The sequence below is a fragment of the Mesoplodon bidens genome (assembly GCF_964165515.1).
Source record: "Mesoplodon bidens genome assembly, chromosome: 3".
NCBI classification, from domain to species: Eukaryota; Metazoa; Chordata; class Mammalia; order Artiodactyla; family Ziphiidae; genus Mesoplodon; species Mesoplodon bidens.
This window is the reverse complement of record NC_138178.1, coordinates 31,655,421-31,679,992: the sequence shown is the minus strand read 5'-3', so window position 1 is coordinate 31,679,992 and position 24,572 is coordinate 31,655,421. Positions and strand designations below refer to the sequence as shown.

The 24,572-nt window shown below is 50.7% G+C and overlaps 1 protein-coding gene across 4 annotated transcripts in view; it reads right to left on the bottom strand.

The window, feature by feature from the left end:
• Window positions 1-1,197: 1,197 nt before the first annotated feature.
• The window catches only part of FAN1 (FANCD2 and FANCI associated nuclease 1), a 29,897-nt gene continuing 6,522 nt past the window's right edge, over window positions 1,198-24,572 (bottom strand). For 2 of the 4 annotated variants that reach the window (XM_081227022.1, XM_081227021.1), the window contains exons 4-14: window positions 22,638-22,839; window positions 20,840-21,073; window positions 16,267-16,398; window positions 14,742-14,850; window positions 13,500-13,619; window positions 9,986-10,150; window positions 9,387-9,534; window positions 5,623-5,726; window positions 4,893-5,087; window positions 4,149-4,277; window positions 1,198-1,446 (exon numbers count right to left, since the gene is read on the bottom strand). In XM_081227022.1, the coding sequence (XP_081083148.1) occupies window positions 1,309-1,446; window positions 4,149-4,277; window positions 4,893-5,087; window positions 5,623-5,726; window positions 9,387-9,534; window positions 9,986-10,150; window positions 13,500-13,619; window positions 14,742-14,850; window positions 16,267-16,398; window positions 20,840-21,073; window positions 22,638-22,839 (1,676 nt within the window). In that variant the 3' untranslated portion in view covers window positions 1,198-1,308. Of the gene's footprint in view, window positions 1,447-4,148; window positions 4,278-4,892; window positions 5,088-5,622; window positions 5,727-6,870; window positions 8,959-9,386; window positions 9,535-9,985; window positions 10,151-13,499; window positions 13,620-14,741; window positions 14,851-16,266; window positions 16,399-20,839; window positions 21,074-22,637; window positions 22,840-24,572 lie in introns of those variants that run through there. The other 2 variants (XM_081227023.1, XM_081227024.1) reach the window with 2 other exon arrangements.

Below are 24,572 nucleotides of genomic sequence, written 5' to 3'. Positions count from 1 at the left end.
CAGCTGGCTGTTGTCACGGCCATGTGGGTTCATGGACCAGTCTCTAACTCGTCCTTCCATTTAACAAATTAAAAAGCTGGGGAGTACCATTGCCTTAAGAAGGTCTTGGAACTAGTCTCTGGGAGCAGGAGCCTGGCCCGCCACGCCTGGGCATACTGTTCTGATAAACCCCTTCCTGCGTCCACCTTCCCCAGCCCAAGGCTCTTCCGACAGTGACGGGCAGCCCTGTACCTGCACACCTTGGAGATACTGCAGGTCAGTTCCAGAGCCCCACGATAAAGTGAGTATCTCGATAAGGCAAGTCACGTGAATTTGCTGGCTTTCCAGTGCATATAAAAGTTATATTTCCACTATACTGTAGTCTTTTAAGTGTGCAGTAGCATTATGTCTAAAAAAAGTGTTCTTACCTTGAAGTATTTTAAAATACTGTCCTGCTGAAATATACTAACCATCATCTGAGCCTTCAGCAAGTGACACCATAACAAATATAATGATGATGAAGAAGTTTAAAATATTGTGAGAATTACCCAAATGTGACCCATAGACCTGAAGTGAGCAAATACTGCTGGAAAAATTGGCTGATAGACTCGCGTGACACAGGGCTGCCCCAGACCTTCGACTTATACAAACGCAGTATCTGCAAAGCACACTAAAATGAGATCTGTACGTATACAGGAAATTGCCTCTAGTCACTAGGGATGTTCCCAAGGAGAAGAACGAAAAGGGACAACTGCCTTTGATAACAACTGTCCCTCCCTTTGGTGACACAGGCCCAATGAGAGCAAGCACTGACAGAAATAATAAGGAAGTTAATGAGAATTTGTTTCTTAATTCCTAAAGAAATCAGAGTTTCATCTGTTTATGCCCTTCTTGGATAATCGTAAAACAAGAATTTTAGCAGCCAAATGTGTAAGGGCAGTATAGAAAAACATAGATAAATTAAGGAATCTCCATTTCCAATATACCTTTTGGAAAGAAACATTGTGTATGCTCCTTTTATAGAAGACCCAAAGCTGTGAATCATCTCCTTTTGGGGGGGGGGGAGGTTTCCAGCTTTCCTATAAGTCACATGCATCTAGCTCCTGAAACGGCCACCAAGGTTTTGACCTTTTTAAAAGTTCATTACCTGCTGTGTGGAATCAGTGAGTGTGCTGAAGCCAATACCAAGGTTTGTGATACACAGACACTGTACAGTGATGAGTCCTTACACTGCCAGGTTTATTACAACAACAACAAAATCAAAATTAAATAAGATGTAGTGACATTTGACGCTTCTGATGCTCTCAGATGCTCCCAAGCCCACAGCTCTCAGATGGGGCCCCTGCTCTTGGCTCCGACAGCAGTCACGTGGCAGACCTCCACGTCTGCCCCCAGCCGGTGCAGCTCATCCAGCCAGATCATCTGCTTTTGCGAAAGACGGTCACTGGGGCCCTTCACTTCCACCAGCTGGGAGACAGAAGGGTCGTTCAGGTAAACCACGGTAGTTTCCACTGGCAACTATTTAGATGGCTTATCCTCTATGCTGCTGTACTTACATATGTATAGCAACTAAACATACACATATGAAATTCAATGAGAAAGTTTCCTTTTCTGTAGAAACCAGACAGTTCACAGAGAATTAGGAAACCGATTCGTAATACAGCAGTTGAAAAATAGTTTTAAAGCACACACTGCACTGTTACTCTCTTGCTTAACACCCCTCAATCACTTTTTGTCAGGTCTGCAATTAAACCCAAACTTCTTGCCATGACCTACAAAACTGTAATCTGGCGCCCGCCAACCACACCAAAGGCTTCCTCTCAGTTCCCGAGACAGACAGTATCTGCCCAACCAAAGGGTAGACATTCATCATGCTTGCTGTTCCCACTGCCTAGGACATGTCTCCCTGTTCTTCACATGTCTGACGTCTTCTCCTTCCATGCTCAGCTTAAATTCATCTCTAAGAAGGGTCCTTCCTATGCACTTCTTCCTGGTGTTTATCACAAGATAAAACTGCTCATTACACGTCAGCTCCATGAAAGCATAACTGTGTCAGTCTTGTCCACTGCAGATCACCAAAATTCAAAACACAGCAATAAAAACTATCCAAAATGAAGTATAGAAAAAAAATTTTTAATGAGAGCATTTCAGCAACCTAAGACTAGTTTAATTAGAGTCCCCAAAGGGAAGAAGACAGAGAAAAATATTTGAAGAAATAATGCCAAAAATTTTTCAAATCCGATGGAAACTAAACCCAAAGATCCAAGAAGCTCAGTGAACCCCAAGCACAGAACCATAAAGAACACGACACTAAGAAACATCATAACTAAACTGCATAATCAGTGAAAAAATGAATCTCTTAAAAGCAACCAGAATTTTTAAAAGCCAGAAGGGAAAGACTACTGATTTCTCGTTGAAAACAATACAAGCTAGACAACAGTGGACCAATATTTTAAGGTATTGAAAAAAAACTGTCAACAGAATTCTTTGCCCAGAAAAAAATATCTTTCAAAAACAAAGACTTAAAAGTCTTAAAATATCAATGTATGAAACCTAAATAATTGATTACTAGCAGACCTCCATTTCCAGAAATGTTAAAAGAAGTTCTTCAGTCAAGAAGAGAATGATAGTACATGGAAATCTGGATCTATATAAGGGAATAACAAACATTAGAATTTGTATCTACATGAGTAAATATAAAGACTCAGTCAACTGTAGAAAGCAAAAATAATGCGCCACAGGGTTTATAACGTGCCGAGGTATAATGTATGAACATAGCACAAAGGCTGGGAGAGGAGATATAAAAATACACTGTTGTTATGTGCATAAAAATATACTGTTGTTATGTGCATGATAAATGAAGATCCCATGTACCACGGAGCAACTAAGCCAGTTCGCTACAACTACTGAGCCTGTGCTCTAGAGCCTGCGAGCCACAACTACTGAGCCCGAGTGCTGCAACTACTGAAGCCCTCACACCTAGAGCCCATGCTCCACAACAAGAGAAGCCACCACAATAAGAAGCCTGTACACTGCAACAAAGAGTAGCCCCCACTTGCCACAACTAGAGAAAGCCCACACGCAGCAATGAAAACCTAACGCAGCCAAAAATAAACAAACAAATTAATTTATAAGTGCATCCTTTAAAAAAAACAAAAATAGATGACAGGTCTAAAGCCAAACGTGAATAACATTAAATGTAAATGTTCCAAATACCCAATTAAAAGGCAGAGGTTGTCAAATTAGATTAAAAAGTAAGACCCAGGTAAATGCTGCCTACAAGGATATATAAGAAACTCAAATATAAAGAAAAAATATGTTAAATGTAAGAGAATAGAAAAAGTATCACATTAACACTAACCAAAAGAAAGCTGGAGTGGCTATATATCAGTTCAACTTCAGAGCAAAGAACCCAGGAATAAAGGAAGGTCATTTCATAATGATAAAGAGTTAAATTCATCAAGAAGACATGACAACCCTAGGTTTATACATCGAATAATACATGAAGCAAACATTGATATAACTGCAAGGGAGAAAGAACCAAATCCACAATTACAGTCAGAGACGTCATATGACACTGGAAGCATGATTCATTAAAGAACAGATTAGTTTGTGACTTTGTCAAAAAGGACTTGTACCAGAGGTTTTTTTCATCTCAAAACTCAATAATAAGGAAGCCACCAGCCTGTGATGGGCAGCAGGGTGAGGCAAGGGAGGCATCCAGCCTACAACACGTGAGGAAGTGCTCACTCCTGGAGCTTAGAAAACAGCTCCCAACCATCCTGGCCTCCTGGTGCTCACACCTGCAAAATCTCCAACCTTGAGCATGGACTTGCTGCTAACAGTGGACACAGCAAAAGCAATGGAACTTCATTGCCAAGATCAGCTGCTAAGAGACTGACTTCCGTCTTGCTCACACCCTGGCCCTTCTCACTCACCTGCTCAGATGAAATACGCTGCCATCGGGGGAGCTGCCTGCAGAGAGGCCCACATGCCAGCACCGAGGGCACCTCTGCCAACCAGCCTCCAAACAACCCCAGCCCTCAGTCCAGCAGCCTTCAAGGGATTCAGCCTTGTCAACAACCATGCTAGAAATGCCTAGATTGTGGCCTTTGATTAAGTTGATCATTAAAGTTACCAACATGACTTTCCATTCTGGCTCAACTGACCTTAACGTGGTGACTTTGGGAGCTCCACACCACCAGGTCAGGGAGGCCCCCTCGGCAGTGTCGGAAGTCCATGGCCAGGCGCCGGCACACACCACTGAGGATGGGGCCCCCCAGGCAGGACACAAGATCCTGGACACGAAACACAGGGACAGTCAGCCCTCCCCTGGGACGGAGACCCTGAAGCCCCACCCCAGTGACTGTGAGATGGGGCAGGGACTCCATGTGTCATTCAGCAGAGATGTGTCCAGGAACACCAAGTGCCCTTCTGCTGCTTGTGCTGGGGCTCCAGAGCCAGGGGCTAAAATGCCCCCGGCAAGCTCTGGGGACCACTTCTCCTTGGGTCAGTTACCAAGCTTCTGCCCGGTCGGGAACATCCAGGGAGCAGCTAAGGAAGAGGGAATTTGGGGTAAGCACTCAGGAATGTGACAGTGATGACCCTCAGAGGCCAGCAGTCACAGGACAGGGACGGTGTCCACCCTCCAGGGGCCACAGGCCAGGCCAAGGGAAGCTGCCAACCAAATGGGCAGAGGGCATAACTGAGGCTTGTTCATGCTTGTGATTGTTCCTTCAGTAACAAAGGCCTGTGGGCTGGGGTACCACACACACACACACACACACACCCCTACGTGTGTGTGTGCATATATACCCACACACATACATGTGCACGTCGCATACGTGTGTGTGTTTTGTTACAGTTGCCAAAAGGACACCCCGCATCACGGAATCCTGCCTGCAGACCATCACCTGGGCTTGCTGAAGAGAAGCAAAGCGATCCCAGCTGACAAGGGAGGCCACCCTGCCTTCCTGGGCCTGCCACGCGGCTGCCACCCAGGCCCGCAGGCTCTCCGCGGAGGCACCGTGAATCTGCCGCAGCCGGGCCTCGATGGCCGGTGCTCTGCTGGCGAAGAAGCTGTCTGTGCAGAGGTCCAGCGGGGCCGCCTGTGTGCAGGGAAAATAAGCTCACACTGTGCCTGGGGAGGCCGGAGTCATGAGAAGAGTCAAGATCAAATTTGGAAACTGGCCAATCTGATGAAGTTGACACGTTCTTTTTCTCAAAAGACATGTAAAAATTACCTAGGTAATCTGATACAAAAGCAACTTATTACACTGGGTTTTTTAGAGTAATAATTTGCAAAAGGAGCTTTTAGGTTAAACTGGTGGAACTCTTAGCAGGCACATGTGACAAAGCATGTGAGAGCACCTGGGCCCACCAGGGTGAAGCTGAAGGAACTTACACTAAAAGTTTCAAACGGAATGATTCCAGTAAAGTAGGCTTAAAGTTTAAACCTTAACATACTTACATTTTAAATTGTATGAATCACATTTTAAAATTAAAAGCTATTCTTATGGTGGAATTAGCACCAGGATCCAAAAGAGGGGCAAGTTTCTGATGGCTGCAGAGGCGGGGCACCCAGGCGGGAGTGACTCACGCGCGTGCAGGAGTCTCTGCTGCCTGAAAACTTGCCATGATTACCTGGTAGGCATTTCTGAAGGCATCTGGTATCCCGTCCATGAAGATGACATCCCATAGGAGGAGGCCGTACAGCGTGCTGAAGGTGGACCCTTCCCCATGAATCCCTGAGACAAAGTCACACACACACAAGAAAAATCCATTTCTTCTGTTTTTTAAAAACCACCACCATATCCTACTGCCTACTCAATTTGAAGAAAATAGCAAATATTTTACATTCAAATGCAAATGCTGTTTCTGTTCCATTCCTAGGTCATTTTTTTACATTATATTGCTTATATACAGAAGCCTTGTTTAAAGGCAAAAAATCTTAGTAATCATGAGAAAATTCAAATGCACGTTTTGGAGCTAGAGTGGAAAAACCTAAAGAACACGTCTAAAAATAAATAAAAGCAGATTCCCTCCTCGGGCTCTGGGGGTTCCATTCGGTGGGTTCGGAGGCGGGGGTATCCCCTGAGGGGCTCTGGGGCATGGGGTCCCTCGGCCTCACTTGGAAAAGCCCTCTGGGAAGGAGTCTGGGCGCCCTGGGAGCCTGTGCCCTCTGACCCCATTTGCCTCCTCCACCCAGTACTCCTCTGCCTCGGCCTGGACACCGTGCCCAGGGTTTCTAAGACTCGGGGTTTTACAGAAAGCTTCCGCGTCAGAGACCACCTAGTCCAGACGCCCCCTTCACCCCACATCCAGACCACACAATGGGGCGATGACCTCAGAGGCCAGGCCCAGCCCCAGGCCATGTGAACGGCAGAGCAGGGTCCGCAGGGCCGGGGCCTCCTGGAACAAGCCGAGCCCCACCTGGCCCCTCGGCGCACCTGACGCCTGCGCCCCCTGAACAGGCTGCAGCATCTCTCCGGCCAGTGGGCCCCAGGCATCGCACACGAGGTCAAAGACAGCACAGGTCCCTATCAAGGCCCACTGGAGGCAGCCCTGGCCCACCTCCCTGTCCAGGCTGCGCTGTGCGCCCCCTCAGCTGGCCCCTGCCCCGCAGACCATCCGCTGCTATCCGCTCGGGCGCCAGCTGAAGCCTCACCCTGGAGCCCTGCACGCCTGCCGGGCCCAAGGGAGGCAAGCCTGGCTCTCCACCCTGGACAGCAGCATCCCTGAACCCTGAGCCGTCAGCGTGCGTTGGTGCTGTTAAGTCCAATCATTTGGGGAGACCCTTCTGAGGAACTCTGAAAGAAACTTCCCCAGAGGGTCTGAGGTCGCCCTCACACCAAACCTTCTCCAGAGGAAAGACCCACAGCAGGGTTCTGCTCAGGTTCACTGCATCAATTTTAATAAAGGAAAAGAATATTTTATAAAAAAATTGACATTCCAGAATCGGAACTGTCCGTCTGTCTTTCAAGCTCATGGCTAAACTGAAAGCATTCGCTGCGTGCGGCTCACAGCCGGCAGCCGCCTGCCCCGGGCCTGCTGCTCCTCCCTTGACGCCAGGTTACAGGGCTCCCGCCACCGCCGTAGGGACCGATCCTGCATTCTGTTCTTTTATTCCTGACCCTCCGGGTCTCCCGCATCTCTGTCCTGACTGGCGCGTGCACTCCGTCCTCAGTAGCATCACCTTCCCGGTAAGTGATACAGACGTCACACAGGTTCATCTTAACCATCACCTTGGACACGCAGCAGAGAGAGGCCATGTGTTACGAGGTCCCCTCCTGCGGGGTCGCTTGTGTCCTCGCTCATCTGAACGATCACATCACACGCCAGTGAAATGATGTCCTGATTTTCACATACGTGAAGATACCTGAGTGTTCTTCAACCTAGTGACCCTTCAGCACAGACATGGGGGGTCTGGCCTGGACATGTGGACCGAACCCGTGGGCCCCCTGGGAGTGACCACAGGAGCCGAGGTCTGGGGTCTGCTTCCAACATTAGGGGGGACGGCGGATGGAGGAGGGCTGGGTGAAGCAGGGGGCGCGGGGAGCTCCACACACCTCTCTGCTTTCCCATAAAGGCATGTTCTGCAGCTTCCATGACATTAATAACAAGTTATTTTTTAAAAAAGGCTAAAGCCCCCCCGCCCCAGTCCCTCCAGGGTAACTGCCCAGCCGTCGTCGTTGTCCTGACGGGCAGCTGCAGCTTCCTCTGCAGTTCCCTCACGGTTTTTATCTTACTTTTCTATTCAGTACATTCACTACGGACAGAGACTGACCGGTTCCTTTTACCAATTATAAGGCAAATTCTCATGGTCTTTTCTTCAGTCTGGGCTTAGACAAAGCACTGAATTTGCAGCTCCTTCTCTGAGGCCAAAATCGAAGAAAGAAGGGAAGAGGGCTGACAGGGACACACACAAGCCGAGCCACCTCCAGTGGACAGGAGGGACAAGCAGACGATCTTAACACAGCTCGGTGCTGCTCTCAGGTGAGCAGGCCCACGGGTGACAACCCTCAGAACCCGGCGCAGGCCCCGCACGCGTGGGCAGATGGGCGCGGCCCCTCCACTGTGTCTGGACACCGGTGCCTGGGCTGCTGACAGCACACAGGCCGTCGCACACGAGTCACCACGTCTTACTCAGGTGTTCCTCAAATGGCCAGGCCCAACTCCCAAACGTGGACCCCTTGCCCTTGGCGTCTCCTGGCTGAGACCCGCATGCCAGGGACGTCCCCAGGATGGCCCGGGGGCTGGGAGAGGGGCTGGGGGCTGCTCCCAGCACTCAGAGGGGACAAAGGACACACAGGCTTGGGAGGAAGCAAGGGACAGGATCCAGGTCCGGGCCCGTCCTGGCTGCCCTGCCGCATCCCCTCCCCGGCCAGGGATGCTTATCACCTCCCTGAGGTTCCAGTGCATCAGCCAGCCGCGGGGTCTCTCCCTCTAGCGCCTTCACCCCCAAGCAGCAGAGATGCTGGGTGCCCTCCCCAGCCCTCCTCCCCTCCCCGCGATGGCCGATGGGAGTCCTTGGCTCCCAGTTCCTGGAGCCAGGCAGAATTAATTCCCACCTGGGCTCTACATGGTTCAGGAAACGGCTTCTGAGTGAAACCTACAAAGTCTGAACAAAGAGGATGCCAAGCAGCCCAGAAAGAAGAGAACCAGGGGCACCTGGTCCTGGTCCCTCTGCACATCTGGCCTGAGACACAGAGAGCATCTCATCAACGGCTCAAAGAGCAAAGTCTCACTCACTCCTGAGGGGCCGCAGACCACCTGCCCTGCAGCTGTACACGCCCGTGCACGCGCGCGCGCGCGCGCACGCACACACACACACACACACACACACAGCAGCCGGTTCAGTGGGAACCAGTGGTGTTTCTCTCTTGCGAGGTCATGTCCGTCATTTCACTGTGAGGCCTCAGCTCCCAGGAGACACAGCAGAGTGGGCGCGGCTGGAGGGGCGGGTGATTGCGCACGTTTCTTGGGAAGGAAGATGGGAAAAGCTCCAATTCTTACTGACATTTGCTCTCCTCCCTCACATGGGCTGGAGAGCTCATTTTACAAGGAATTTGACCCACAACTCTCCCAACCATGTCTCTGGTCCCAGGCGTGACGTCCTGTCAGGGCTCGGCCCTCCATCCCTTTCACGCCACCCACCGCCCCAGACTACTGGTCCCTCTTGGAAGCAGCCTGGCCCCGGCTGCCCTCCTCTGACCAGCTGGCTATTGGCAGCATCTCGTGGTCCTCTGCCCCGTCCTGTCCCCCTGCCTGACACGAGCTCTGAGGGCAACCCGGCCTCCCTTGCTCCTCACGTCCCCCCAGAAGGCGCTGCCCTCACGGGTGGCAGGTGCAGACACTGGCTGTGGGGCGGGACACAACCCACTGTGGCCACACAGCCCTGGCGTTACCCTGGTCGAAGCCACAGCGTCTGTAATGGGCCAGCGCCAGCTCCTCCACGGAGCACAGGATGGTGGCAGGGGCGGTCCCCCCGGCCTCCAGCACGAAGACAGACTTGCCTAGCCCAGGCTGCGGGCAGAGCCGGCCCGTGACGGTCACCTGCGGGGGGGGTGGGGGGCGAGGGGAGGACCGTCATTAGCTTTCCTCCTGCTCCAGCCCTGCACACCTGGATCTGCTACCCCAAGGACACACTGTCCTCCGCCCCCGAAAGGCCACCCATCCTCAGCACAGTGCCAGGCCATGTGACCCGCACCTTGGCGCCCATGAGGACGCAGGTCACCACCCGGACCCCTGCTCTCTGGGGCCCTGACTGGGCAGGGGGACCTGGAAAGGCTGTGAGCTGCTGACTCACGAGTTTACAGAGTCACAGCCCCTGCCGGCCCAGCCTCCCAATGCCCAGGTGAGGACGGTGGCGAGGCCAGGTCGCTGCCCACAGCAAGCCAGAGGGTCTTTGGAGTCGACAAGGAACACACGCCAAAAACCTCTCTAAGGCTGTGTTCAGGAATAAAAACAAAAATTCATCCCAAGCGCCCCAAGAATATTTACTTACATGTTTGACGTCGTCCACAGTGACTTCTGGGAGCTGACGGAAGAGGTGCGCGTACTTCTGGCAGCTGGGAGAGGCCCGCAGGCGCACGGCCCTCTGATACAGCGAGAGGCGGTGGCCTGTCCGCACGTCCGGATCCGCCAGCCCTGCTGTGATGCACTTGATGGCCTAGAAAAGAGCACAGTGCCTGTCAGGGTCCTGAAGTCCCCGTGCAGCATCCCCTCGTTTCATGTGACGGGAAACCCCACTGTTAATTAATCATTCATTTTGCTAATTAGTGGTGGGCAAAGCAGCCCTTCCAGAGACAAGGACATTCCCTTAGGTCCCATGCCGAGCACAGAAGAAGCACAGACCCTGATGCAAATGTCTGGGGCACAAGCAGCCATGCCCCCGACACTATGTCCTGGTCACACGTGTGGACACAGCAGATCTCAGCTGCCACACCCTCGGGAGACAGAGGAGGCTGGGGAGAGGGACCTGGTCCGGGGCGCGCTCGGGGCACCACCCAGGGGCTCGGAATGCAGAGCAGGCGCCTCTAGGGCAGAAGCCCGGCCGTCTGACCACCTCCCAGTCCCAGGGAGACTCATTTATAGGGAGAAGAATCTTAGGTTTGAAGGAGTTACGCATTTTCTAAGGTTATTCAGGGCTGGACAAATAAACAAAAATACTGAAAACTACATGGGATACCACTTCACACCCACTAGGATGACTGTACTCAGAAAAATGGACAATAAAAAGTGTCGGCGGGGATGTGGGAGAAATTGGAGCCCTCGTGCTTCGCTGGCAACAATGGAAAAATGATCCAAATACTGTGAAAAACAGCTGGGCAGTTCCTCACAAAGTCATACACGGAATTACCACGTGACCCAGCAACCTCACGTCCAGGTACACACCCACCACAACTGAAAGCAGAGTTTCAAACAGATATTTGTACACAGTAGTGCTATTCACAACAGCCAAAAACTGGGAACAACCCAAGTGTCCATCTACAGATGGATGGATCAACACAACGTGGTCCATTTACACAATGGAGTATACACAATGGAGTATTATTCAGCCTTGAAAGGGAAGGACATTCTGACACCTGCTACAACATGGATGAGCCTTGAGGACGTTATGCTGACTGAAATAAGCCAGGCACAAAAGGACAAAGATTCCATGATTCCACTTCTGGGTATTTCATGGAAATACCCAGAACAGGCAGATTGATTCCTAGAGACAGAAGCAGATTAGAGGTAACCAGGAACCGGGGCAGGAGGGAACAGGAGTAACTGTTTCACAGGAGCAGAGTTTCTGTTTGGCAGATGAAAAATTTTGGGAACAGACAGTGATGATGTTTGAACAACACGGTTTTGAACTGCTCGGGTCCACATATGCACAGATTTCTTCCAATAAAGACTACAGCACTGCACGGTCCACCGTTGGTTGGATGTGCAGACACAGGACCTCAGAAATGGAGGGCCAACTACAAAGTTATCCATGGATTCCTGACTGTGCGGGGGCAGGGGGGATCGGCGCCCCAATCCCCGAGTTGTTCAAGGATCAGCTGTATAATTAACACCACTGAACCATATACCTAGAAATGGTTAAACTGCAAGTTTTCTTTGTTATATATATTTACTACAATAAAAGAATAAAAAGTTTTTAAAAAGCCCTGAAAATCAGTGAAGATCATCAGGCCATCAGAGTGGGGTGGTCCAGAGGAATCAAGCAGAGAATGAGGCCCTGCCGCCAGCTCTGCAGCCCCGTGGGAGCCGGGCTGGCCGCAGGGAGGGGCGGCCTCGGGCTCAGCCTGGCCAGCTGCTGGGCACCTGCAGGCATGAGCCTCTGCTGGGCTGGCAGGTGCCCTCCCTGGAGACTGAAGTAGAGAAGGGAAGGAACGGTGACAAAATAACAGGGGTTATGAGCGTGGCCGGGAAGATTCTTGGGAAAAGGCGAACAGGAACCAGGGTTTTCCATCTGTCTCAAAGATAACCTCGGAGTAGGAGTGAACGCTCCTATCAGCAGATCTGAGCAAGGGGAAAGTCTATCCACTCTTTGGAACCTTTATTTCAATGAAAGAGACAGGCAGCGCGCAAACACCCTCTGTCCACGCTGGGTGAGGGGCCACCAGAGGCCTCTCCTGCCCTGTCAGCCCGAATCAGCGCCAGGCGGGGGCACCACACCCGCCTCGGGGAGAGGAAACAGCTCTCCCGGCTGGAAGCACTTGAGGTAACAAGGCACCTTTTCAGGTTAAGGCAGTAAAAATAGTATGTCATCGTCCACCCCCGTGTTCAAATTTTCCAGCCCTCCATCATCCTGATTCACTTGACCTGCCCCTGGAAAAACTAAAGCTCCCAGAGCCGTAGTGCCCTCTGCTCAATGCAAACACAAGGTTGGCAGGGACAGGGGACCGCAGGTGGCCACACAGAGGGCCACTGTCGCCGCCTCGGGAGGCCCCGCCCTGCTGGCTGCAGCAGCTGGCACCCAACGGTGTCCCCGGACTCACAAGGTCCCCGCCGCAGAGAAGGCAGTGACTGGAAGGCAAGGCGCCCGCCCTGCTGAGTCAGACACCATGTCTCACAGTGGGAGGAACGCCTTCCATCCATCTTTCTCCCAGGAGGCCCCGGGCAACGAGTGAACACAACCACCATTTCCAAAACCACCATTTCCAAAACTGTGTGAAGGCGGACACATCTAACCCTCCAGCTCCCTCCACCCCTAGAACCTCATCCCTGAATCCTGACACGATCCCGCTACCAACACACCAACCAACCCCACTGTTGCCCCCATGTTCGCACCCCTGCTACTTCTTCTGGGGTTGGAAGAACACGGACAAAGAAGGATGTTTAAGAAATCACTGTTCTAAATCAACCATAGTCCAATATAAAATAAAAATTAAAAAAAAAAGAAACCAGGGGCTTCCCTGGTGGCACAGTGGTTAAGAATCCGCCTGCCGGTCGGTTCTCCCTGGTCTATCAGGACGTTGGCCGGCTGCATTTGCAGCGCCTCTCACTAGCTCTGCTCTTCGTTCTCAATAAACTCACTCTCATCTAAAAAAAAAAAGAATCCACCTGCCAATGCAGGGGACACAGGTTCGAGCCCTGGTCTGGGAAGATCCCTCAGGCCGTGGAGCAACTAAGCCCGTGCGCCACAACTACTGAGCCTGCGCTCTAGAGCTCACGAGCCACAGCTACTGAGCCCGCGCGCCTAGAGCCTGTGCTCTGCAACAAGAGAAGCCACTGCAATGAGAAGCCCACGCACCGCAAGGAAGAGTAGCCCCCGCTCACCGTAACTAGAGAAAGCCCACGCATAGCAACGAAGACCCAACACAGCCCAAAATTTAAAAATTAATTAATTAATTAAAAAAAAGAAACCAATGTTCTAAATCAACCATAGTCCAATATAAAATAAAAGTTAAAAAAAAAAGAAATCAACATTCTAATTACATTTAGATTTTTAAGGTATTAACAGTTTGCTATATTTTTAAATGTATGCCAAACTGAACAAAGGCTGGGCGGCTCCCGCGGCTGAGTACCGGCTCCAGGCGCTTCAGGTGCTGGTGCAAGTTGAGAGCCAGCCGGTCCCACCACCGGCCTCTGCTGTCAGGACAGTACACTTTCTGGGACAAAAGGTTTTCAAGTTCCTTGACGGCTTCCTGTGGCAACAACAAGGGACGCGCATTAGACACCTACACACCAAGAGTCTGCCATTATACTGAGTAGTCAGGAAAATTGTCAAAGTATATCTATACAGCATCCCTCTCCATTCTAAAGTAAGGCTCAGGACCCAGATTGCTAAGAGGGGCCCTGGGACGTCTCTCGGGAGTGGCCTGAGCTCCGGAGGCGCCCCCTGCTTCTCAGCAGGCCCCCCACCACCTTGTGCAGCTCGGCACTCTCTGCAAACCAGGTCGGCAGCGTGGGCCGGATGTGGTCAGACTCTGGGCAGGAGCAGTGGCTGGGCTGCAGGCCCATGTGCTTCTGGGAACCCAGCCGGTCACAGGGCCGAGGTTGTGACGGGCAGGGGGCAGGACAGGAATGAGGGGGTCTTCACCCAAACACCCCACCTCAACAGGGGGACTTTCTGGTCTAGGTTTACTGGTCACGCTTCATGTTCATCTTTGGTGGTTCCCGGATCTCTTTGAAGGATCTAACGCATCTCCTGAGAAAAAGGCACAAACCCCATAGACACACTCGCAGATTCCCCAAAGCCAACCCCACAGAGCCTCTGGGGCAGGTCCACAGACTCCTCTTGGGGGACCCACTGGCCCAGCCCTAGCACATTCTCTTTGTAAAACACCATGTTTCAATTACACAAGTGTCAATACAACAGAAGCTAACTCCAGCAATCTCACAATGTTTAATACGAGGAGGGATACGACCGAACTTCTCATTTGTGATTATAAATTATTTCCAGACCATCCACTACTACTACCAGGGAAACACAAGCAGAGGTGAGGTTTCTGCCTCAGGGGTTTGGAGAGACCCTCCCTGTCACACAGGGGGTTCTGACGGCGGCTACGCTCCGGCTGCAGAGACCATCAGCAGCTCCCCGCGGGGCTCTGACCATCACCTGGCCATCCTGGCACACAGGCATCAGCTCACAGCTGGCGGAACAGCAGGTCGCCCTTGGCCGTCTTCCTACTGACCAGGAGATGGCAGGTGCCCACAGGAAGCAGGCCCTCGTCGCATCGCCATGTGCTGACCAAGTACTTGGAAGAAGTCAAGAGCCAGGCAGGCCCCCCTCAGTAAGAGCCGGGGGCGGGGGCTTGTGCACTCACCTTGTACATGTGAAGTCTCTGCAGTATTTCAACGGTTCGGGACAAAATCCTTGTATAAACCCAACCAACGGTAAAACACCGGAGAAAGAGTGGTAATTTCTCGTGGTATCTAGAACAAAGATATACACCAGCAGTTTAGTGCTTTAGTTTATGTACTGTAAGACAATCACAAGAAGTGACAAAGCAGACTGAATTCCTACCTTTTAAGAAGATATATTCGGAACACTGCCTGTCACGTGCAGTTTTCTACACCACAAATCTACGCTCTCACAGCCACCCTTCCAAGGTCCCCCAGACAGCGGCGTGAAATGAGAGCTGGAGGTCAGCAAACGCCTGCCCTCGGGCCAGACACAGGGCCCCCACCTGATTTTATACAAACCCAGCGTGATTTCCACGTTTCTAAATGGTTAAAATAAGTCAAAAGGAGAAAAATAGTCTGTGGCCTGTGATAATTACATGAAACTCACATTTCGATGTCTGCAAACACACCTGCATTGGGACAGCCCCGCCCACTCGCTGGGGTGGGGGGGCGTTCACAAGCAGGACAGCAGAGGCCAGTGAGCATGTGGCTGGCAGAGCCTGACCACTGCCCAGATGGCCCTCCACGGAAGAGGCTACCAACCTCTGTCCGACAGGAACCCAACTTCCTGGCCACGAGGTCTTTTCTTTTTTTTAAACAAAGAAGATCACCTATTAACTTGTTTTAAACATTTTTCTTCTGTTTGGTCTGAGAAATGTTAACCATTTTCCTGAATTATCTTAAGAAAATCCTCCAATGTACGAGCACATCACTGGGTAAGAAGTCGATTGGTCATCTCCTTTCTAGAAAGGCCTTTAATGGCTCAATGTTGTCTGAGTTACTCCCAAACAAAATATGGACAAAATATTCAGTTATTTTTTCTTAACAGTAAACGCCATTTTCCTGGCTATGGTTTTTAAGTCCATATTATTTCTGCACAGACTTCAGTTCCAAATGTTTTTTTGAAAAAGATATTTAATAATACTAATTTTCCTCATCACTATGTAACAAAGAAAGGAAAAAATCTCTTAACCATATGGAATATGTTTAACATTTATTAAACCAAACAAAATGAAGGATCACGTGCTGTGTACTTGAACTTTCGAAGTAAATGTTCATTTTCTTTTTCAGAATTTTACAGCTGCTGGAATTTCCTGCAGAAAGAAGACACCTGGCACAGTTCCCACAGCTTCTGTCCTGCGGCTGGGCTTCCCCCATGGTTAAATTCAGCTAACCAACCCCCAGAGAGGCCAGCCCACCCAAGGGCGGCAAGCTACTGCCTGCCACAAAGGGACCAAGTGTTTAAGTTCAATCCAAACCTCCAGACATGCCCTCCTATTCACCCAGCACTTTGACTCCATGCAAAGCAAGGAGGAAATTCAACTGCACATGTTGGTTTCACCACAGAACGAAAGGAGTGTGCTCTTCATGAAAAGAAAGACCTTAAGCAGTTCGAACAACTCGGCTAGTCAGTAAACTTTGACAGGGACCCGAGAACCACTTCACCTCAGGGACGGGTGGTCTTTCAGTCCGTCCCAATCCTGCTTTGCACACCGAGCGAGCTCCCTGGCTTCCTCCCAGGCCCCGCTGGCCATCGCAGTGGAGATGTCATTCAGCATGTGCGCGGCTGCTGCGTACCTGCAGGGTGGGGGGGACCAGGCCATCCAAGCTTCAGGGGTGAACGAGCACTGACACACAAAATTCCACATCCTGCCCACCACATCTAACTCTGCTTTTGAAAATACGAGCGTTACATTTTACCTCAGTAATAATCTGACGTATTACCCCACGGGAGTGGCCTAGAACAACTCAGACAGGCTACCCAGCCAGAAAGATGAAAACATTCACACCGCACTATTACATAACACATCCCATTATATGCATGTAATACTGATCCGTGCTTCCTTTCTGACTTTTGATGCTCATCCATTCATTCATTCATTCAGCAATCTGGCAACCTTGTAAACAGGTAACTGACTTCAGAATTACACACAAGCATAGATTTGGTAATTTAATCATTGAGCCAGAGGTAGCCAGAGGGATGCTGCCCGAACTAAGAGAACTATTTGGGATTTTCAAAAATAACTTCAGGGACAGTCTTTGGGAGACGGCAATGCTGAAGTGTTATGAACACACTTAAGTGAAGAAAGACAGCTTCTCAGTGCACCTGAGACATTCGCCCAATCAGTTCTCTAACACTTCGATGGCACAGTCATTGTGTTGACTCACACTTAAAAGAAAAAGCATGCACGAGCAATATGTGCAAATACTATCACATAAGAGTAAAAGATACATGTAGAACTGAATCACTTTGCTGTACAGCAAAAATTAACATTGTAAATCAACTATACTTGAATAATTTTTTTTAAAAAAAGAGTAAAAGAAATGGCCTCTAAATATAAAAATTTGCTCATGAACTCTTCTATCTAACTCTCTTATAATGTGCAACTGGACAATTCTAAGGTCGATAAGGAAAGAGAAACAGGGAGAGGGTGCCTGGAGGTTGGCCCACCCAGCAGGAGTGCCCTCCCGCCCACCTGAACCAAGCCCCCTCTTCACTAGCCCATCAAGCCCAGCGCCAGCCCCACGGTGCCGCCATCGCCACCTGCACGGTCACCAGCCCTCCCGCTCGTCTCCCAAACCTCCCCCCTACCCCCGCGCTGCTGAGAACAGCATCCCTTCTGCACCCCGACCTCTGTCTCCTGCCCTCCCTACACCTGGCTGAGAGCACGGCTTCCCCGCAGCCCCCCTCAAGCAGGGACGGCTCTCCTCACTCAGGGCCCAGACGGATGGAAGCATCCTCCTGCCTCCCACCTCCGCCTCCAAATCCTCCTTCCCTCCTTGAAAGCCCCCACCTCCGAAGCCCACGCCTCCTCCTTGCGGGCACCTGCCAGCGCCCCCCACCCCTGTCCCCGTCCCCTCTGCCTTGGTCTCCCTGGGTCTCCCGCCACGATGGCCACGACTTCAGAATTCTCCACCTCCTTCCTCCCCGATAACACGATTCTCCAACCTCTTCTCAGCCACCCACGTGCCCGTGGCCACTGAGACCTTCTGTCCCCGATGGACCAAGTCACCCTCAAGATGCTGACTTCGAGCATCTCCTCCACTGGTCCCCGTCCCCAATCCTTCCAGCTCGTTCACTGCTGACAGCAACTCCCCACCTTCACCAAGGCCCCACCTCCAGCACGGCCCCTGTCCCAGCCATAGCACCTCCCACCCTGCAGGCCCACGGACCACGCCCGGGCATGCGGCTCCCCACCCGGGGAAGAACACACACCGGCCACAGCCCCACCCTGGTCGGGGTGCCCTGGCCGCTCACTCCTCTGGGCCTGCACCAACTCCCCGAATCATGCTGAAGACGATCGCAGAGCCAGGCCGGCTGGTTTCGGCACGTGCTCCACACACCTTGGCCCAGCCCTGCTCGAGGGGTCCCCAGCCTCCACCACGGCAGCTTCAGCCCTGCCCACACCCCGGTCCGCCCGCAGGTGCTCCGGGGGCCAGGGGGTCCCCTCCTCCTCCTCCACCGTCTGCCTCTCCCTTTCTATGGGTTTATCTGCACGTGCACGTGCACAAACACACACACACACACCCGAGTATCTCCCACCCTTAAGACACCAGGGAACTAGACCGCCCTGCCATCGCAGGCTGCCACAGCAGGGGCTGCTTCTCCGAAACCCATTGGAACCGACCTTCCCCTCCCTGCGTGTGGCTCTTGCCGTCCACCGCCCACCCCCACGGGCCATCCCACTCGACCTCACTGCCCTTCCTCTGGCGTTCAATCGAGCCCCATCTTGACACACCTTCTTCTCCGGGTCTGCCCACCACACACACCCCTGGTTCCCTGCCGCCCTCCCGGCAGCTCCTCCGTGCTGCCCAACCCCTCGGCGCTGGCTGCCAAGCTCCTTCCTCCTCTTCTCCCTCGGGGCCCTCATCCCCGGCCGCGTGCTGGTGACTCCAATTCCTCTCCAGGCCGAGCTCCTTCCTGGGCTCCTGACGGCACGCCCAGTACCACACGGGGCAGCTTCAGTCATGGGGCTGGGGGCATCCCCACCCGGCATCCCAGCCCTCCCTCCAAGTCCCCCATCTCATCTGATGGCACCACCACCCACGCCAAAACTCCAAAGTCATCCCTGACTCACTCCTTTCCTCCCCACAAATCTAATCACTATCACAATCACAATGTAATCAGAATCAAGTCTCGTCTTTTCTGCCCCAAAACATCTCGCACGTTCACTTCTCTACAATGCCCGCCACTGCCAGCCCAGCCAAGACCTCCATCCGGACCACCAAGGCTCATTTAGTCTCCTGCCACCCCCCAGCTGCCACTCCACGGGACGCTTTTGTAAAACGTGCACCAGATCCCTCGCCTGCCTAAACCCCTTCCCCAGCTCTCCATCCAGCAGATATGACCCAGTCGGCTCACCAGGGCTCTGAGGCCCAGCGTCCCCTGACCTGCGGTCCTGCCCAACCTCCCCTTCACACGGCCCCTGAGGTTCCGGCCAGAGGTCAGCAAGCTCTCTCCTGCCCACGGAGCCTGGACGCGGGCACCCAGACCCCTGCAGGACCGGCTCCTCCTCATTCTCAAGCCTCAATCCCAACCTTTCGGGGACACTCTCTGCCTCACACTATCTACACAGGACTTCTCCAGCCTGCTCCGCAGTTATCGTATTATTCTGTTTTCTTTCCCGTCTTCCCCAGTAAAACATAACCCCATGGCAGCAAAGACCCTATCTGTTCACACTGCAACTCCACCACCTGGCACGTAATAGGTACTCAACACTCAACACATGGGCACTGAATAAATGAGAAAAGAAAAGAAACGATCAATTATTTCAAGTACCAAGGTGGTGGGAAAGGTTCCTCAGGCCAGGTGTCACACTACTGGTGTTGTATAATCACCCTTCCTGAAGTCACTTCAACCAGATTTCATTTACGTGCTATAGTCCTCTGCATAACAAAAGAATTTTGACTTATTTTTAACATTTATAGGATAACTACTTTCTAAAAAAAAGACGTGATGGTTTATTTTTTCTCCCTAGCCTCCCCACTTTTGAACTTGTCAACCATGGTTTTGTCAACCGTAGAACTGAAAAGCAACCTCCCTTAGATACGCGGTAATGATGACAATTATATCACTAAGACGCACTGAGCAATCCCCACAGGCCAGGCTCTAAGCACGCTACACATATCAGCACAGATCTGTGGGAATGTACTATTATCTCCCCATTTTGCAGATGAGGAAACTGAGGCACAGAGTAGATTCATGGTTCCTTAGAGAGACTGGAACCTGGCTTCAGAGTTCTCACCAAAGAGAATAGCACCAAGTCACTAAAAACAAAGACGTAAAAGGACGTGAGACAAAAGAAAACACAGTCAGAAGAAATATTCTTAGTAGAAGATTTGACTAAAAAAGTTATTCTAACTGAACACAAATAGGATATTGAACTTCCTGATAACTATGGCAAAATGGGCTAAAATCAGTTTATACTGACCCTGTTTTGATATAATAATTTCAATAGTTTATTTTTTAAAGCACATACTAGACAACACTTAAACAACTTTCCTAAAATCAAATATCAGAATCAATTTCTGCTAAATTTGAGTCATAAACCTTAAATCAAGAATCAAAAGTGAGGACTTCCCTGGTGGCACAGTGCTTAAGAATCTGCCTGCCAATGCAGGGGACACAGGTTCGAGCCCTGGTCCAGGAAGATTCCCACATGCCGCAGAGCAACGAAGCCCGTGCACCACAACTACTGAGCCTGCGCTCTAGAGCCCGTGAGCCACAATTACTGAAGCCCGTGTGCCTAGAGCCTGTGCTCTGCAACAAGAGAAGCCACCGCAGTGAGAAGCCTGCGCACCACAACGAACAGTAGCCCCCGCTCGCCGCAACTAGAGAAAGCCCACGCACAGCAACAAAGACCCAACACAGCCAAAAATTAAAAAATAAATAAATTTTTAAAAAACCCATTTTGGCTATGAACTCATGTTTCTGTTGTGGATGGCAAAAAATAATAACAAAGCCTTCTACATAAATTTTAAAATACACAGATTTCATAGAGAGCAAACATGCCCTTACCTGATGAGATCCTCTCTATCCTGGAAGATCTGGGTTTTCCGACTGACGGTATACCTAGGAAACTCCATGCGGCCAAGGTTGACCAGCAGCACGGTAGAAAGCTGGCCCTGCCCACCACAGGCCGCCTCCTCCTCTTCCACCTCGTGTGTCAGTGAAAACAGCAGCAGGACCCGGGAGAACACTGCCCGGGGGTCTCTACACACTCTCAGAGACTGTCCCGCCCAGTCTTTAGCTCTGAAAAATACACGATGTGGAAATCACTTTCTGGCTTTTAAGCATTTGGATGTCAGATTTCACAAATTATTTCAAGCTAAACAGCATGCATTATTCTAAGCCTGAAGCAAATCTCCCACCTCCAACTGCATAACTTAAAGCATTTCTTAACTTCTCTGGGGCTCAGAGCCCCACCTAGGAACACGGTGAGGATTAGATGAAACTGTATCTGCAAACGATTTCACGCACTGTTTGCCTCAATAAAAGAGCAGGATAGGGTTGAACATGTGAAATACCAGGAAAACTGAACATGTGAAATACCAGGAAAACTCATAAAAGTGTTATCTATTTGACATTAGCAATTCTCAAATCTTGACTCCAGTGACACTTGAGATGAAATAATAGGTATTTATGTAAAACGTCACTACCAAAGGCTCTTGCTAAGGCGGCATGTTAAGTCCAGGGCTCTCCGGCTCCAACAACTGCAACACCACACACGGCAGGGTTTCGCTATTGACATCCAGGCCGTGTAACTCTTTCCTGGGGGTGGGATGCCCAGGCTGTGAATTAGAGGATGCTCAGCTGCATCCCTGGCCTCCGTTCACTAAATGCCAGTAGCACCCACTACCCACCTTAGTCATGACAATGAAAACGCCTCCAGACGCAGCCAGGTGTCCCCTGGAGGGCACAGTCGCCCCCAGTTGAGAGCCACTGGTCTAGTGGAGGACCTCACACTTTCCTACCAGCCCAAAAGCTATTAAGCCAAAAGCAGAATTGCACCCCTGGGGTGTGCAGAGATCAGTGCCGCCACCAGAGCCAAGAGGACACAGGGGTGGGATTCCCATCACACCACCATTTACTTGAGGACCATTCACCTACAGAGACTGCCAGAAAACACCCTCCTCCTCCATCTCCATGCAGAGTCCCAAGGAGGTCCAGTGGACCGACATTCCAAACTCCTTTAAGAATAGTAGTTAAAACTGCATTTTTCTTGAATAACAAAATATTAGAATTGCCAAGGGCCTAGTGCCTCTAATCTCTTGCCTCCTTATTTTTCTTGGTCCTAGAAATCAGTGTGGTATCTTAAGAATTAGGAATAATAAACCAAGAAAGAATCCAGTCTTTATAATGGTTCACTGCCTTCTCAACCTAACTGCAATTGAAAAAACAATTACAATCTGAAAACACGTACCACCTATCATAAGAGTTAATATGTGCTATTGGGACTTTCCTGGTGGCGCGGTGGTTAAGAATCCACCTGCCAATGCAGGGGACATGGGTTCAAGCCCTGGTCCAGGAAGATCCCACATGCCGTGGAGCAGCTAAGCCCGTGCGCCGTAACTACTGAGCCTGCACTCCAGAGCCCATGAGCCACAACTGCTGAGCCCTCATGCCACAACTACTGAAGCCCGTGCACCTAGAGCCCACGCACCACAACAAAGTGCAGTCCCCACTCTCCACAACTAAAGAAAGCCCATGCGCAGCAACGAAGACCCAAAGCAGCCTAAAAATAAATTAATAAAAATAAATTAAATATGTGCTATCAACATTTCAAATGTTTTTACTATAACAATAGCCACAAAACCTTTTCAAAATCACTGCACCAATGCCAGGCTGATTCTTGCGCCAAGTACAGACTGAAGGCTGTTTGGCCAATTTGAGAAACGCATCCACCAGCTGCTGCTTCTGCCCATTGGGATTCGCCAAGTGGAAGGTCTTTGCCAGGGCTTTCAGTTCCGGAGCAGAAAGGAGCTCAAGCACCTCAGACAGTTCTTGCAACTCAGATTCTGAAATATTTTAAAAAAAAAATTTTTAAGTAGTTTTAAATAAGCTTACTGTTTTCTAGCTTTATTTACTTTAAGAAGAAAACTCACATGCAAATAAAATGGTTCACTGTAGAAATGCTACTGTAGAAATTTTAGTTTGCCAAACTGATTGTTAAAAATTATGGAAAACAGATATTTCACAAAGGTTATAAAACAACAGATCTTCTCACTAAGAAGTAAAAGAAAATCTGAATAAAATAAAGACCCACATGGATAGCCACTGGTATATCGCTCACAACAAAACCTACGGCTGGGCCTCTCCAGAGCAGGTCAGAGTCAACTGTTCATCAGCTGTCCTCTCTCCACACAGGCCTGGGGCTGAGAAGACTTTCATGGGGTCACTTGCTCAGCACACATGTGTACATTACACTATTAGGGGACGCAGACAGCAAGCTTGACCCCCGGGATGCAGCTGAATCAGAGCTGGCTGGTCTCTGCCTTCACAGCATCCACAGCTTAGGGCAGGGCCATCTTCCTCCAGTCAGCAAGTCCTCACTGGGTGTACACTGCCTGCCAGGTAGCACCTGCCCAGGGCATACAGTGAACAAACTGCATCTGTGCCCAAAGGGAGCTTATCTCCTAGCATAATAAATATGTCAGGGGTGACAACTGTTACAAAGAAAAACAAAGCTGGCAGCAACATGGACGGACCTAGAGATGATCATATTAAGCGAAGTAAGTCAGAAAGAGAAAGACGATTACCATCTATCACTTATATGTGGAATCTAAAATATGACACAAATGAACATATCTATGAAACAGAAACAGAATCACAGACATAGAGAACAGATTTGTGGTTGCCAAGGCGGAGGGGGGTGGGAGGGATGGATTGGGAGTCTGGGATTAGCAGATGCAAACTATTATATATATAATGGATAAATAACAAGGTCCTACTATATAGCACAGGGAACTATATTCCATATCCTGTGATAAACCATAAGGAGAAGAATATAAAAAGAATACATATATGTATAACAATCACTTTGCTGTACAGCAGAAATTAACACAACACTGTAAATCAACTATACTTCAATAAAATTTTTTTAAATAAATAAATAAAAGGAGGAAGAGTGAACTAGGAAAAAAGAAGAAAGAAAAGCAAAGCTGGGCAAGGCAAACTGGACTGGTGGGAGGTGGCCGTATCTGACACTAGGTGGTCATGCAAGTCCCTGACAAGGTGACACGGAGCAGAGCTGGATGACATGAGGGGGTGAGCCAAGAGGGAGCAGGCACAGGCTCTGAAAGAGGGGTGCACTCAGCCAGAGCCACCAGGGAGCAGAGTGAGGGGATGGCCAGGGCTACACCCCACGGGGCTGTGCAGACCCGGTGGGACCTGGGCGGGACTGAGGGCAGCGTTAGGCCACTGGGGTTCTGCTTTTGTTGCTTAACTGTCAGTTAAAGGTAAGTCAAGGCTCAGGGCTTCCCTGGTGGCGCAGTGGTTAAGAATCCACCTGCAGGGCTTCCCTGGTGGTGCAGTGGTTGAGAGTCCGCCTGCCGATGCAAGGGACACGGGTTCGTGCCCCGGTCTGGGAGGATCCCACGTGCCGCGGAGTGGCTGGGCCCGTGAGCCATGGCCGCTGGGCCTGCGCGTCCGGAGCCTGTGCTCCGCAACGGGAGAGGCCACAACAGTGAGAGGCCCGCATATCACAAAAAAAAGAATCCACCTGCCCATGCAGGGAACACGGGTTCGAGCC